The 16,012-nt window shown below is 37.4% G+C and overlaps 1 protein-coding gene across 1 annotated transcript in view; it reads right to left on the bottom strand.

Moving 5' to 3' along the window:
* Window positions 1-16,012, bottom strand: part of TRPM3 (transient receptor potential cation channel subfamily M member 3) — a 308,506-nt gene that overhangs the window by 14,099 nt on the left and 278,395 nt on the right. The window contains exons 22-25 of the mRNA XM_032205316.1: window positions 13,521-13,695; window positions 5,131-5,281; window positions 4,375-4,574; window positions 3,046-3,178 (exon numbers count right to left, since the gene is read on the bottom strand). Of these exons, the coding sequence (XP_032061207.1) occupies window positions 3,046-3,178; window positions 4,375-4,574; window positions 5,131-5,281; window positions 13,521-13,695 (659 nt within the window). The remainder of the gene's footprint in view (window positions 1-3,045; window positions 3,179-4,374; window positions 4,575-5,130; window positions 5,282-13,520; window positions 13,696-16,012) is intronic.

The following is a 16,012-nucleotide window of genomic DNA, read 5'->3' as shown; positions in this document are numbered from 1 at the left end:
GCATTGTGATCCTGACCCAGCACGGCCACTGAGACCATGGCTGAAATTGCTGGTTCACATGCAGTTCAACACATCAAGAAACAGCATCTCTTGTTCTTTTGCTTTCCTGAACTCCCTCATGCCTCTGGGACCAATCTAGGCTGAACTTCAAGGCAAGACTTTGTTCCCATCTTCTATTGCCTTTCTAGTGCTAGATTTCTATTCCTTCATCCAGGCTTACTGGGCTTTGCACCCTGATTTTGCAGCTGCTTTTCCTTCAAGTAGTCCTTGGGGCATTTTGGTAGATCCAGCTGCAAGCAGAAGATACTCAATGGGATGTTTAAGAGGTGAAAACATTCTTGTGAGCTAAGCGCATCACAGATGCCTGGAGGAGAGGAAAGGCTCTGAGAAGTCTAGGTGGATATACATCACACCAGGCCTTGTCCCAGTTCTTTTCTCCTCCACCTAAACAGCATCCTCAGCTTCCTGCAAAAAGGTCTTCAGTGCAAAGGGAAACTCCACACACATTATCAGGATATTCTGGGTTGATTTTACACCATGTAAAGTTGAGTTAATTGGCCAGATGGCTAGGGTGATGATATCATGGCTATAATGTAGATACTGTGCTTGATCTAATACTACAGGTTAATGACTGGGCATTGGAAGAGAAACTGTGTTAGTGCATCTTCTCTGTTTTCTTTGCTTTACATCTTGCTAATTGTACAAAGACTATTATATAGAGAGCCTATGAAGTACAAAGCTGGGTTTTAAATATTTAAATATTCTACAAGTTGGGAAAAAGAAGTTTGGTGTTTTAGATCCAGAGCACTTCAAGGGATACATATCTGACCATAATTGCAGACAAAATGACAGACCTGGGAATGTGGTTCTTAAACTGAGCATGATTAGATACTTATACTGGATATTTATACAGCCTGGATATGAGCATATTTAATCTAATGCTTTCAAACTTGTCTTGTCTGGGTGGAGTATTGTAGTGGGTTTAGTGGAGAGCTGTTATGAGATGGGACTTCACTGCTGGAAGTCATACTAGTGGAATGTCCAACTTTCCTGTGTTTAGGTTTGGAAATAGACTCTGTACCCTGTCCTCACAAAGCCTATCCTATCCTCACAAACGGCCTTCCAAACAGAGCTGGGACTTGCTGGTTTAACATTATTGACTAAGGAAAATGAATTTTTAAATAATTATTTCTCTGTGAGACTCAGGTCATCCTTCATTTAGGATTCATAATCACAAACCCTCCTCTGGAATTTAGTGCTTTAAGTCATTAATTTAAAATATAGAAAAGGACTTCTTTCCTATAAAACAAGACCAAAACAGAGAGCAAAGATAGACTATTACAAATTCATTGTCCAGTACATAGAACACTTGCCTAATGTAGGGGAGGTCTCATCAGGGTCATTTATTTATACACACTTCTTTCCTTGGCCACCAAAAATAAAGCTATGAGCAAACAGAGATTTGAACCTACAACTACTATTTCCAGGTTAGTTTTCTGATCTCTGCAGTATCAGAACACAGAAAACCTTGGACAACCGTTCAATCTATCCTTCCATCTTTCTTTGAAATGTAAGTAATTCTTCAGTCTACAGTCTTCAACCACTTTCAGCTTAGGACCTTCTTGGGAGTAAAATGATTTCTATGTATTTAGAAATCCTGACAGGATTTCTCTTCCATAAGCTTATCTAGTCTCTGTTTTAACTAGTGTCGACTTTTACCTGACATCATCAGGTCTTTTAGACCTCATAATCTTTCAAGAATTCACTCTATTTTAGTATTTAGTGCATGAAAAGGACATCTGCTTTTATTTATTTTGAACAGTCTCCTTTTAGATTTATCTGTTGTTCTCCTAGTTCTTGATTTGGGAGAGGCAGCAAATATTGATTTCTACTCACCCTCTTCTTGCATGCAGAATTATATAGGCCTCTGTGGTTTCATTTCTGATTTTTCCCTTCCAGACAGAATAGAGTTTTATTTGAGGATTACCAGGCCATCCCTTGTGAAGAAACTATTCCATGCTTTACCACACTTCCCCTCTAACACCCTTTTCTAAAATGTGTCTTGTGAGTACTATTTTCAGGAAAACAGATGATTAAAGGATATTATATTTGCTAATCCCGTTCTGGGATAGATTTAGTTCAAAAACAATTTAAAAGCACTTTTTCTTGCCTACATGAAACATATTTGAGGCATAGCTGTATCAGGAGCTGTGCTGGAAGTTTACATATAAATAGAAGAGTGTTACACCCATGTACTCAATTACAGCAATGACTCTCCTGATTTCTTTTACGTGTTAAATCATAGTACTCAGCGTACAGAATATTCAGTGGTTCTTAATTTTCATGAGTATTTGACAGGATATCACCTTAGTATTTTTATTGACAACAGTGCTGTGCATTGAACAACAAGCTCTGTACTCAAAATTTAGCTCTGTTGATCAGCTGCGATATGATGAAAGCATGTATTTGAGATTAACAGATTCATTAAGTTTAGGACTGTTAAATTAGAAGACTAGAAACGTGCACTAAACCCACATATTATCTTAGTCCTCTGTGCTTGTTATCATTCTGAGTGATATATCTAGTTCCTTTGAAATTAATAGCAAGATTTCATCTCAATGAAACTAGTCTACCTACCAAGACCACCTCAAAGTAAAGCTCTTTCTTTATCTAAATGCTAAAGCTCTAGTTCTTATTGAGGAATTCTCATTTACTCTCCCACTGTGTTCTGACCACTTGTGCCTCAAAGTTCTGCTTCAAAAACTGCAGCACAAAGAGGAATTGTGTTTTCCTCACTATTTCATTTGCATACAATTGGAACTGGTTAGATGATACAAAGTTTTCAAAATTTTGAGGAACATTTGCTTTAGTGAAGAAGAAAAAAAAAAAGAGAAAAGAAATTGATCACCTTGTATCACTCTACTTTTTCATTAAGATTTACTTAAAATTCCCTCAAATGTTTCCCTGTTCAAGAAAAAGAAAGGAAGGGTGAGAAAGACAATAAAGATATATTTCTAGATCAACATATGAGAGAGCAAAGTGCACCTTTCTGAAGTGACACGGATTCTTTCATCATTGGAGGAATTAAATCTGTCATCCTTCTCTCTAAAATATTCTTCTATACACTGCTCTTCAAAATCATGGACTTTTTTCAATTCATCCTCAGTTATGAAAAGTTCTGTAGAAACAATGGAAAAAATATCAGTTTGGCAAAGCATTAACATGTGAAATTAAGTACACTTTTCTTATTGCAGAAATCACAGACTGAACTTTCAAAATCAGGCTTCAATTTTATCTGGCATTTTCATATGAAAGCAAAGAGATGCAGCTAATTTCCAAATTAGTGGCTTCAATTATAAGTGATCCTGGAGATAGCAACACTTTAGCGGGCAAATGCTGTACAAACATGAATGTGTTTTGATTACGTGAGACCTAAACACAGCTGTTGGTCAGGACCTGGAGAGACAGTGGGAGCCAAACGTCACCTGTAACCTAATATAAATTCAATCATATTTGTAGACCAGTAAGAAAGGAGTATGAGAGTAGAAAGGGTCTGTTTGACATGGCAAGAGATGAAATCTGTAGGCAGCAGCAAAGGCTATGTCAGACATGGTGTGATGTGAGTGGGAGGAGAGCGGTATAGTTGCACTTGCATCTCTCATGCCATCACAGGACTTCAGCTCCTTTCTTGCGGAGAAGTGGGCTGTGGCATGGGTTTGAGTTGGGAAGAGATGCACATCCGCTAGCTCCCTACTTCTGTCATATACACTGGGGAAGGTGGAGTTTTTCTACTTTGAAGAACTAGATAAGGAAGAGCAGTGAAAGTGTTATCAAAATAATCTGTCAGGCTTTCTATCATGCTTATGGGAGTTCTTATTAAAGTGTCTGGAGAAACCACTCCTCCACTTTGAATCAATGTCAAGGAGACAACATGTGTCTACAGAATAATTACTCCTCACCATCTCTTATCTTATGTAGGCATAAAGTGTGTTGAGGGGACATATGTGCTATTTGCTCAAAAAATAGGAACACTATCTCTGTATTAACTGCAATAAAAGTAAAGATCTGGAAGTGCAAAGAACTGTAAGAATTCCAGTAAAAACAGTCTTCTAGCAACAGCAAAACAAAAGTCTTTGTTTTGAAGAAAGAAACAACTCAAAATATCCAGGAACAACACTGCCTCATTAATGCTCTGAGGAGAACTGTGTGTTAAGGAATGGAAGTAAAGCTAAGTGATTCAGGTGGCAACTTGTGGCTAATAGTTCTCTGTTGAAAAGGTTACCAAAGTACTGGGCTTAGCCTTCATTCATTTCAAATTCCAGATACTACAAAGAGAATTGGAAAGTCCCACTCTGTAAATTGTTTAAGGCTTACTTAGTCCGTAGTCTCTCTCATCTGGGTCACTTTCGTGTTTCCGCCATCTACAGCAGAGATGTTGGAATATCATAGTCATATGGCTGAAAATGATCAGAGGTGGTGGGAGAACTGGCCTTTCATGAAATGTCATGATTAGCTGATACCTTTGAAACTTCCATACTTGGTTGGATATGGATTTGACTTCAAAAAATGTATTGCTAGGAGGCAAGAAGAGAAAATAACATCAGATTAAAATGTTTTTGAGTACTTTGCCAGAAATGGTATGACAGCACTTTAATTACACACATTTCACTAATAGTGCCAAACTTTTCCTTGTCATACAAAAAAAGGAAGTACAAAAGAAAGCAGATAATAAGGTTGTTCTTCAGTGATGCACAGTGGCAATCAGTCATTTAAAATGTTATTACTCTCTATTCTTGCTCTGTGCAACCAGTTAGTTTTTCGACAACCTAGTAAGACAGGCAAGTATTTTTGTTCTTATCTTCTGTATTAGGAGTGAATGATGCCATAACTGAATTTCAAATTTTTGGATTTTCTACTTTCAGTCACATTGGATGTCTGTTCTTGGAAATGAGATAATGTAAAAAATTTGACATTTCCCTCACTCTCTGGAGACAAGGTACTACTTTATATCTTCTCACCCCTACATCCTCTGAAAATAGCTTTCAGCCAAAGTCTTCAGCTTAGCTGCTTTCTTAGACCATAAATAATGCCCACCATCCCCAGCTCCATTCTTTGCAATGTGTCACTCACTTGAAAACAGCAATCAGAAGGTTCACCAAAAGGATGTTTGCAACCAAGAGGTAACAGGCCATGATGGCAGGAACGATCCATGCTCCTGTTTTGCAGGGAGGCAGTTGGATTATTTTACCATCTTCTCTTGTTTCATTCTGACCACAAGGAGCTGGGAACAAAAATACAAAAATACAAACCAGGAATTAATCTTATTTTTTCTTCTTTTTCTGCTTTTTTACAGAAATATTTAAATGTTTATGAAGGCCTGCCTGCCAAAGCAATATCTTCTAAGTAACAGTGCCATTAATGCTCCTCTCAATAAATCTGCAATTGCTATAGGTGGTGGTGATCACATGCATGTCAAATTTATCATATATTTTAAAAGCTACACTTCTTGATGCTATACGTTATTTTCCATGAAAGTCAAGATATTCCCCTTAGAAATTTCAGGAAATCTGTCTCATGTAAACTGCCCATTCTTTTTAACTGAAATATCTTAGTACTCTGGTATTAATTAGTGGTTGTGCAAATGAAATAATCAAAATGGTTAATCCCACAAAAAGCTAACATACTATTTTTTAATGGTGAAAGGTTTTAATTTTATTTTTCATAGAAAAAAAAAGAAGTACATTAAAATAAAGGGTATATATTTATTCCTGTGCACTGTACTTCCCAGAGCCCAGAGCATTATGAATTCTTCTGGGAAGAATTCATAATGGCCTTCTGCTATTGACTTTTGACTGCATTCCTAGAAAAACAGTGGGGGAGATTATCAAGTCTTTATTGTACCAGGTAAAGGGATATGTAGGCAACAGAGTTGCCACCTGTTTCTTTCACAAATGTTTTGGAACAAAAATGACTAAAATTTCCTCATCATGAGAGTTGTAAAACTGAAGCAGGGGGAGAAAAAAATGTGAAATAGTTGTTATTACTATTCAGAAGATTTAGTTTGAAATTACTTCTGTCATACTATTATGACAGAAGGATACATCCTGCATCAGGTTCAACATGAACTCTCCCAAAGTATTCAACTCACAGAAAACAAAACAAAACAAAACAAAAACCAACCAACCAACCAACCAAACAAACAAACAAAAAAAGAGACAACTACAAGCAATACTACATTTGCAAGCAGTTCTGCTGTGTCTGGACCCACATTATCTCTAGTTCTTTGTACTTACAGAAAAAACACTTTATTCCTGGAACAGGTTAAATATGAGCAATTCTCTATTTCTTGGAAAATATCATATTACAGGCCCTTTCAGTTAGTTGCTCCAACCAGTGGCTTCATTTAGACATTCAAAATACCATCTGTGAACTGATGGATTTCTTGAGCTAGGTGCATTCAGCCTCCATCCAGCAGAAACTGGGACATTCAACACCTCTTGGTATCAGCATTCAAAGTGAGACTTTTTTGTTTATGTGGAAACAGTAATGTGTTGATTCAGAGCTACAAAGCTACAACAGAGTACCAAACCCCATCATGATCTCACCAGTAACACAGAAATCATTCTAGCAGTTGATGAAACCTGTTGTCCTTCTGTGTGTTAAAGCACAGAAACAATAATGTCTTTTATAGTGAAGAGAGAAATTTCTGAAAAGCATATCTTAAACTTTAAATCAATGATATCCAAAACTCAGCTTTAAGTCTGGCTATAATCTATTATTCAATTTTTCTATTAAAAATATTTTCATCCAAAATATTTTCCATCTTTCACAACTACCAAGACAAAAATATTTTCTCTAAAGTGATTTTCCTACAATAGAATATTTGGAAAACCATTAATGTGTCCCTGTCAGTTTATGCCGCATAAACTTCCTTGAAAACAAGCCACATAAACTTTCCTTGAAAACAAGCCTCCATAATCTATACATACATAGGTGTTTGGCTTGCCTTGAGGCTTTGTAAACGTCTTCTCTTCTGACAGTTCTGTTGGAGAAACAGAACTTAGCATTCCTTTAAATAACAAAGGAATACTAATCTTACACCTTACTTTACAGAGGTCTAAGCCAACATTCAATCTTCAAATCTTCAGCTGCGTGAGAAAGTGTGATGTGTGTCCAAAGTTCTGAAGCCTTTGTTCTAAGGTGTATGACTGAAATTAACATCTTTTTCCACTTTAAACCATAACATCAGTTTTAAGGGATTTTGCTCCCACTATTAAGCAAACTATTTGTTAAAAACAATTACTCCCAGAAAAAAAAAGGAAACTGAATTTTCACCCTTTGCTACAGGGAGGAATCTGGCAGGTGTCTAAGAGTGCAGATGATACTCTTTTTAGATAACAAAGACACTTGCTTACTTTTAAGAATTTAGAATTCTTATTGATGATTTTATATTTTGAAAAATGTAGGGATTTTTGTAGTATGTGCAATAACATATTGTAACGACAAACTTTTTCAAAGAACAATTTTAAAGTGTAGGAAAACATACTCTTATCTTTCTACATGACAGCCTTGCTTTAGCAAAAATTATGTAGGATTCATAATTCGAGTGAAATGTTTTGTTAAAATAAATTCTGTTAGTGTAACTACATGCATATTCCAGGTAACTGAAAAACTCAGGTAGTCAAATGACCTGTAGGTCATTTGATGTAGGTAGGACATCAAGCCCCGAACTTTGGTTTTGAAAAATGGTAATTGGTTGAAGTTTTAATTTCAATTACATGTATTAACTTCCCTCAGCTTTCAGATATTGAACCTTGACAGCTGTGGTGGTATGTACTTGTTGCATCTTTTGTTTCTCTTTTCATAGTCTGCCTCTATGCTTATGTTTCCTTCCTGGCTCCCTTTTACCATTTCCTTTACAGGCCTTTCCTGCTACATATCTAATGTTTCCTCTTTCCTGGCCAGCAAACTGGTGCAAAGCAAACAGCAATAGCCCACATCTCTGTGCTTCAACCGTACCAGTTTACCAGGCTAGTAAGTATTGAAAAAAGGCTAAGCGAGCTGCTTAGGACTGTCCACTTCTTAACTAACAGAGAAAATACTGAACTCTGGGAACTCTGAATCTCACATCACTGCTCTCTTCATCAGTAGAAACATTCAGGGAACTGACAAGTATCTCATTACTAGAAGAAAGTTTCTCTAACTAGAGTATTGTGACCTTACACATTGCTTTTTGCTCTCAGACACATTAAAATGACTCCAAAACATCTTTCCTATCATATTTTAATCATAATTTATAGTAAATCTCTCTAATTTTCTTGTTTTCTTTCTCCCTCCTCCTCCCTTCCTTAAAAATATTCAACCGAATGGAACCTAAAATATAACCTCATGGGAGTGATAGGAAGGGGAAGACTGCCACAGCTCAAGGCCAGGGAGATTCTTGAAGTGATGTGTAGGCAGTACAAAAATATTATCCTCTGCCTTTGTCTAACAATACAAAAAATATTGCCTGTGCTGCAGAGTTGTAACACAGATGAAGGAGGAGAAAGGAAGGGAAGGGAAGGGAAGGGAAGGGAAGGGAAGGGAAGGGAAGGGAAAGGAAGGGAAGGGAAGGGAAGGGAAGGGAAGGGAAGGGAAGGGAAGGGAAGGGAAGGGAAGGGAAGGGAAGGGAAGGGAAGGGAAGGGAAGGGAAGGGAAGGGAAGGGAAGGGAAGGGAAGGGAAGGGAAGGGAAGGGAAGGGAAGGGAAGGGAAGGGAAGGGAAGGGGAGGGAAGGGAAGGGAAGGGAAGGGAAGGGAAGGGAAGGGAAGGGAAGGGAAGGGAAGGGAAGGGAAGGGAAGGGAAGGGAAGGGAAGGGAAGGGAAGGGAAGGGAAGGGAAGGGAAGGGAAGGGAAGGGAAGGGAAGGGAAGGGAAGGGAAGGGAAGGGAAGGGAAGGGAAGGGAAGGGAAGGGAAGGGAAGGGAAGGGAAGGGAAGGGAAGGGAAAAAGCATGATTTATTATATTTTGTGAAAAAATGCTCTATTACTTCAAATTCCAAACTAATCCACGCAAATAACAACCCTTACTGGAAGATACCACAGAGACATACAAAGGATGAAATGTTTAAGATTGTATAGAATTTTGTATAGAACTTTAATTTTAATAAGAAACCTTTGAGAACTTAAATAAATTCTAAAAGATTAAGAAATGTAAATAATTTAAATAAAAGTAATTTGTATTAATTATGTTTTCCTCAAGTTCATTGGATAGTTGCATAATAATTTGTCTTTCGTATTCTACTGAAACAACTGCATTCTGATTACTTGGCATTGCTCCAATACAAGCAAGAAAAGGAGGCTCCATCTTTTTCTCTTTACATATATAGGATTTTCCAATAATGCTTTAGGCAAAGAGAACAAACAGAACTCAGATTGATCCTCAGATTTCAGATGGCACTTGAAATACTGTCAGCTGGAAAGAAAATCCAGATGCAAATCTGACATGAGACAACAAATCTGAAAACAGACCAAAAAAAAAAAAAAGAGAGAAACCAAACCCAAACCCGTGTTGACTAACAACAGTCTCAGATGTTCTACTTTCTGAATATAGGAAAATATGAAGTCTGTTTTTTTTTTTTTTTTTTTTATTTTTATTTTCCCCTGGAATAATCATTTCCTCTTCAGTATTTCTATATACTTCCGTATCCTTAATATCCTGGAGGGACAGATAGCTTGGCAAGGTGAAAAGAAGTTCTTTGCATGTAACATCTGTGTTCTGAAGTTTTTGGCTAGTATTGCCAGCAATAGTGCTGAAGTAAGTGAGGCAAACCAAGGGAGAGATTTTACAGCATTTGTGGGTTTTCTCCTAGACAGGCCTTCACTGCTAAGCAGCTAAGCAGCTGGCTGCTGCCCCATGTATCCCATCAGGCAGCAGAAGGTTGGGCTAGACTAAGAAAAGCAGACTAAAAATGAGATAATTCCACACGCCATAACCAGTACCTTGGCCTGGACCGCCTCTTGTCCTTGACTAGTGCAGCTGTGATGAATTGTCAGTCTGAGAGGAGCTACTTTGAGACTGGTTTTGCTCTTTGGCTTAATTTGCCTAAAAAGTTAAACACAATTCTAAAAGGTTTACTTTGTTTTGTTTTGTTTTGTTTGCTTGTGTTTTACCTTTTACATCTGGTTGGTTTTCATGAATTTGCAGGAATGTAGTACTTGTGTACATCACTGATAATTAACCATACCGCTGAAAAGTGTACTTGTACTCCCGGAAGTGAGGATATATTTCTGTCCCCACTTTTGAGTTGAAGGTGTGATCACATTGTCAACAGGACACTAATGCACACTCCAGTTAACATATGTATTTTAAATGTGAAATGAATACAGACAGTATGGGTAAAAAGTGTAAGTGTACAAGACACACATTATTTTAGAGAGACATATTTTACTGATGTTTTAACAGTGCAATGTGTTGAGATAAAAGTCAAACTACATCCACTGGATGGTTAGGCTGCCAGCTGATGAAATATATCCAGACATTACATCTGGTCAGCCTTAGTGGCATGCTTTACAGTCAACAGAAAGTGAAAGAAAAGAAAAGTAAGTCAGGAATTTTAGAGTAACATACATTCTTTGTACATTTCTCAGAAATACAAGGATAATTTCCAGGAGCATGACTCCAATATACATGCATCTAAAATATTAGCATTTTTACTGAATTCCAAACTTGCAAATAATGTTGTAATATTAACATCAAAATATAAAGAAAAAAACCCACAAACTTTAGGCTTGCTATTATAACAACAATAATGATAATAACCTGCTCAGAGCTATAAAGTTCAATTGTAGTTTAGATGTAGCATACCAATTTTTATCTTCTTCGAGAAAGTACAAACATTGTGTAGTACTCTAACATGAATACAGTGGCTGATTTAGCTTAGAACAACTTGGAAAATAGATAACAATAAATTTCTGAATGGTGAAAAAATGTATCCTAGTAAAACCTTTTGGGTGCCAATCCAGTCATTTTGATTGAGTAACATCACCAACCATTTGCTCCCAGTCTATTCCAAGGGTAACATTTCTTGAGACAACCAAGCCTCAGACAGACATGACATATTGCATATAATTTGTGCTGCAAGAGTGGCAGATTCTAAGTCCCTGCATCATCTGTCTCTCAGGAAGGAGGAACTAGGTGCTGCTTTTCATTTTGGCATCACCACTTTCTCTGCAACTCCTAGTTTCCTTGACACAGACAGAAGAGCAACACATCTACACCTACAGCTGGGGATGAAACCATTAGAAATTTTACTTTCCCTAAGCCTCAGAAGTAAATACTCTGCATTTTTTTTTTTTTCCCAAGGTTTAAATGTTGGGCATCTGAATAATGTACAAAACCACCTCTAAATTCTTATGCAAGAGTATGGAGCCTGCCACCCTCTTTTTATACTTAAGAAACATGCTTCATTCAAAGGCAGTATATTTTGTTGGGTTTCAGGGTTCTAAACTATAATCAGCACTTCAATAAAAAATACCAAGAACTATTTATTCAGCCAATTGCCACATTTGTTTCACTATGGTAGTTACTAAGAACAACATCAATAAATGGCCACTTGTAGAGGGACAGAATTCTGCTTGCACATGGAAGTCATAGTTTTAAACCTTTATCCATCTATTACACCTTTGGAGCAAGCTGACGTTTTGAATCCACAAGTATTATGTCTTTGGATTGAAATGAATTTTTAAAAAGAAAAGAAAAGGAAAAAGGATAAAAATGAGGGGAACTGGGTGAAAAGCTAAACTCAGGGAGGAGCTTTGTGATTTTAAGTATTTATGATAGAATCATAGACTGGTTTGGATTGGAAGGGACCTTAAATGTAATCTAATTCCAACCCCCCTGCCATTGGTAGAGAGGGACACCTTCCTCCAGACCAGGTTGCTCAAAGCCCCATCTAACCTGGCCTTGAACACCTCCACTGATGGGGCATCTACAGCTTCTCTGGACAACCTGTTCCAGTGCTTTACCACCCTCTGAGTAAAGAATTTTTGTTGTTACATTTTGTGTTATAAACCTACCCTATTTTAGTTTAACGCCATTACTCCTTGTCCTATCATTACACTTCCTGACAAAGAGTCCCTCTCCTGCTTTTCTGTTGGCCCCCTTTAAGTACTAGAAGGCTACAATGAGGTCTCCCCAGAGCTTTCTGTTCTCCAGGCTGACCAATACAAACTCCCTCAGCTTGTGCTCACAAGTCCTCATTTTCTGGCATGTCTTGCTGCCTCTGAGAACAATGTGTAAAAATAATCATAAAAAAGAGGTTTCATCTGCATCCATTGTAACAATTCTGTGCAACCCAGGAAAAAGAAATAAACATGAAACTGCTGTAACATCTGACATGGGATATGTCCCTCTGAAACTCTGTAAATTCTCTATCCATCTGAAACTGTGTAAGTTGGGGTAATTCACGATAGTACATTTATTACCTTAACCCTTTCAGAAAAAAACAACACATTTTTTCCAATCGAGCTTTGTCAATGCTAAAGAAGTAGAAGATAAATTATGAAAACACCTTTCCTAAGGTGGTGCTTAGGATAGAAAAGAATACGTTAAACAGAGTTTTAATGGATGCCATTTGCCATTGGAAAAGATACTCACTTCTAAATGCTGCCAAGACACTGCACATTTAGGTAGGAATGATAAACATCACTTGCATGTCAGTATTTTTTAAAGATACATTGTTTGTGGTTCTTAGTTTGTTCTATTTGTCATCTATTGCATCACTCCTCATGACCACCCCTCTCTTTTGGCGTAATGTACTAGCTGGAACCAGAAGGTCTAATTTAAGTAGAAAACTGCCATTTTCCTGATCACCAGCCAAATGAATCCTGAAGAGACAGTATATGAAATACTGGCCTTTGTTCCGTTTGCATTGACATGAGCACACTCTTGCCTTCCAGTAAATAAATAAAGCAAAATTCTTATAACGTATGTACTCTCCCCAAAGAATTGCATCACATTATTTAGCATAAAGGTGGTGACAGTGAGTAGGTAACAGAGAAAAGAAAACACAATGGATTAGATCCTCATGAAGTCCAGGAATTAGAGGTCTAACCAAGTACTATTATATTTGATGCTTAGTATGAAATTAGGTAGAAGCATTTAGGTCTAAAATCAAACAAATGGATGAAAAAAAAAAAGTGACATTTTGTGTCTCAGATAAACCAAAGAACTCATCATGGATACCTGGAAGGGTATCCCTATCACCCAACCGGTAAAAAGGAAACATTAAAACATTCTTTATATACAAGATAATTTAGCATTGCAGATATCTGTTTAAATTATTGCAAAAATGATGCCAGAAGCACTTTCTAGAACTGACACCCCAATATTACAGCTGTAAAAATATTTTGTGACCATTCTCTGTGATGAAGGAGTCCTCTATCCTGAGCCATTTATTGAGCACACATACATGATCTGGTAGAACATCATCTGATCAAAGTTGGATACCTGACTTTGGAGTATGAGAATCATAAACTTGCTTACGGTCTATCTGGTCTGCAAACACTTCCCCATAGATCATCCAATAAGGCATGTAAAAAATGTTTTTTGCCAGCTTCCACGAAGGCTCCTCATTGGGGAAGAGAATAGCCTGTCTTGCGACACCGAAGCTCATCAGAACCACCAACATGATGATGACAAAATACATCATGTCGATCATCTGAATGTCATGAGAGGAAAAGAGAGAGAGAAAGAGAGAAAGGACAAGAATTAAAGAAATATATTTGTCCATATTTCCATTAGTCTATGCTGCAAAAAAAGTTTTTAAACCTTAGAAAGAGAATTTTCAGAAACAGTTTCTGAAAAGATGTTCTCAGTTTTACACATATCATTTCATTTTGAAAGAAGGAAAATGGTATCCCCGCGTCTTTGATTTTTTTCCCAGTATTCCTTTTAAGAACTATATAAATGTTATGTATAGGCCTGAAAACACAAGCAGCCATCTGGTCATACCAGTTGCCTGAACAATAATATAAGTTCATAGGCATCAGCAGCATGGCCTGAACAAGGGTTGTGAGATAATGTATTGTTTACAGGCACCTATTGGCAACTGTATCAAAACAAAAGGTCTGAAATGGACTATCTTATTTGTTGGTACCCATTGTCTTGGTGAAAAGGAGGGAACCTGGATATAACATAAGGAATAACGAGTGGCAGAACAGCCTGTTATTGAAACATAAGGCATGCCATAGGGGTAACCAGTGAGAAAGGAAAGCTGTGATACTGGCTGGACTAGAATTCAGGCTGGTGGTGGTGTCCAACAAATGCCATATTTAAAAAAATAAAATGCAGATAACACAGGCACTCAGTCCTATTCTTCTGCATTGTTGAATACCTCATTAGCATATGCACAGCTTTAATTAGTGCCTGCAAACAGTATCTACCCATTCAAAATGTTCCAGGAAAAATTGGGACAGCAGTCCTAGGAGGTTCTCACTAGAGGCTGAAGATTAGAAGAACAGCTGTGCTAAGCAGTATTAGTGGGACCCTCCAGAGAGTGGAGCAAAGGAGGAGCCTTGGGCGTCAAACAGGTACAGCACAGACATACTCAAATGTTTGAAAAATAAAAGTGACTCTTGTAAGGTCTCTGGTAAGGTCCCTTTAGAACTCTCAGTTACAGGTTTATTTATAGGCTTTTATTTATAAGGCATGTTATGATAGAGGCATGTTATTTCCATGGCTGTGGAAGCAACTTCTGTCTGCTCAAACTAAAGAGCCTCAAAACTTTCTGACTCTTAAACCTGTCAGTCTCCACTTTCTCTGGTGGTGAACTCAGCATTCTGAGTTCACTGCAAGGCAGGTGTGCAACCAACGTGCACTTTAACTGGTGGCTCTATAGCTCCACATGGACCTGCCACAGCTAAGGAGCAGGGTGATTCATTTCAGGAGCTAGTGGAACAGGGCTACTAATTTCCAGCAGATGGATCTGCCACTGCTGTTGGGGTTTTTCAGTTAAAAGCACAAGGATGGAGATGTAAGGTCAAAGTAACACTATGAAATTACTTAACAGAGAAAAGAGAGGGATACTGAAAAGCAAACAGATAGGGATATTCTCATACTCACTAAGATAGCAACTCTAAGAGAAAGAGACCTGTAGGGAAGGGCCCTGGTAGGAGAGTCTTCACGAGACAGAATGAAGGAATTGAGGTAGGTGAAAAGAAGCATGGAAAAATAAAAACCTTAAAATAATGCAGAAAAGAAAGACAAAAAAAAACAACACACACACACATATTGGAAGATGAGACATGTAAATAAATGCCTTAAAGAAATAAAAAATGGACAAATAAATCATGAACATTCTTATGTTTTTTCAGGTCATTAATCTTTCAAGAAAACCTGGTTGAAGGGGAATTCCGGATGATTATATCTCAGACAGCAACCTGAAATGGGGAAGATGCATAATTACTCTTAATTCTTACTGCTTTTAGAGAGATATGGAGATGAAACCTGTATCCTTCCTTCTTCTCTGATAAAAATATGCTTTCATTTAGAAAGATGATATGATATGATATGATATGATATGATATGATATGATATGATGTAATACGCATAAAAATTACTTGCTGGAAATTAAAAAAAATAATCTTAAATGTTTCCAACACTTTTGATCAAGATTCACAGAGGTTTGAACTCACTTTGCAAGAAATTAAATTTTCAGTGTTATTTTCCGTTCAACCAGTGTATTAGTGTTTCCCTCATTCAACCAGATATCATTCTAAAATGTCAGTAGCTTGTCTTGAATTGAGTGAAATATATGGGCGTGTTTCCACTGACTGCAATGAGCAGTGTATCAGGCCCCTTGGCCTGCAGGCTCAAATTACAATTGCTGTTTTAACAATGCAGTGACTGTTCAGTCATTCTGAAGAACCCTTTAGTCACCTATTCAAACAGCTGATAAAACAAAGATCTTTTGGTGCAGTTTTATTAAGAAGTTGGCTCCATTCCCCCTCGCCCCCCCTTTTTTTTTTTAATCAAAG

The sequence above is a fragment of the Aythya fuligula genome, chromosome Z (assembly GCF_009819795.1).
Source record: "Aythya fuligula isolate bAytFul2 chromosome Z, bAytFul2.pri, whole genome shotgun sequence".
Classification (NCBI taxonomy): Eukaryota; Metazoa; Chordata; class Aves; order Anseriformes; family Anatidae; genus Aythya; species Aythya fuligula.
Note: the sequence above shows the minus strand (reverse complement) of the source record. Positions and strands in the feature narration are given on the sequence as shown.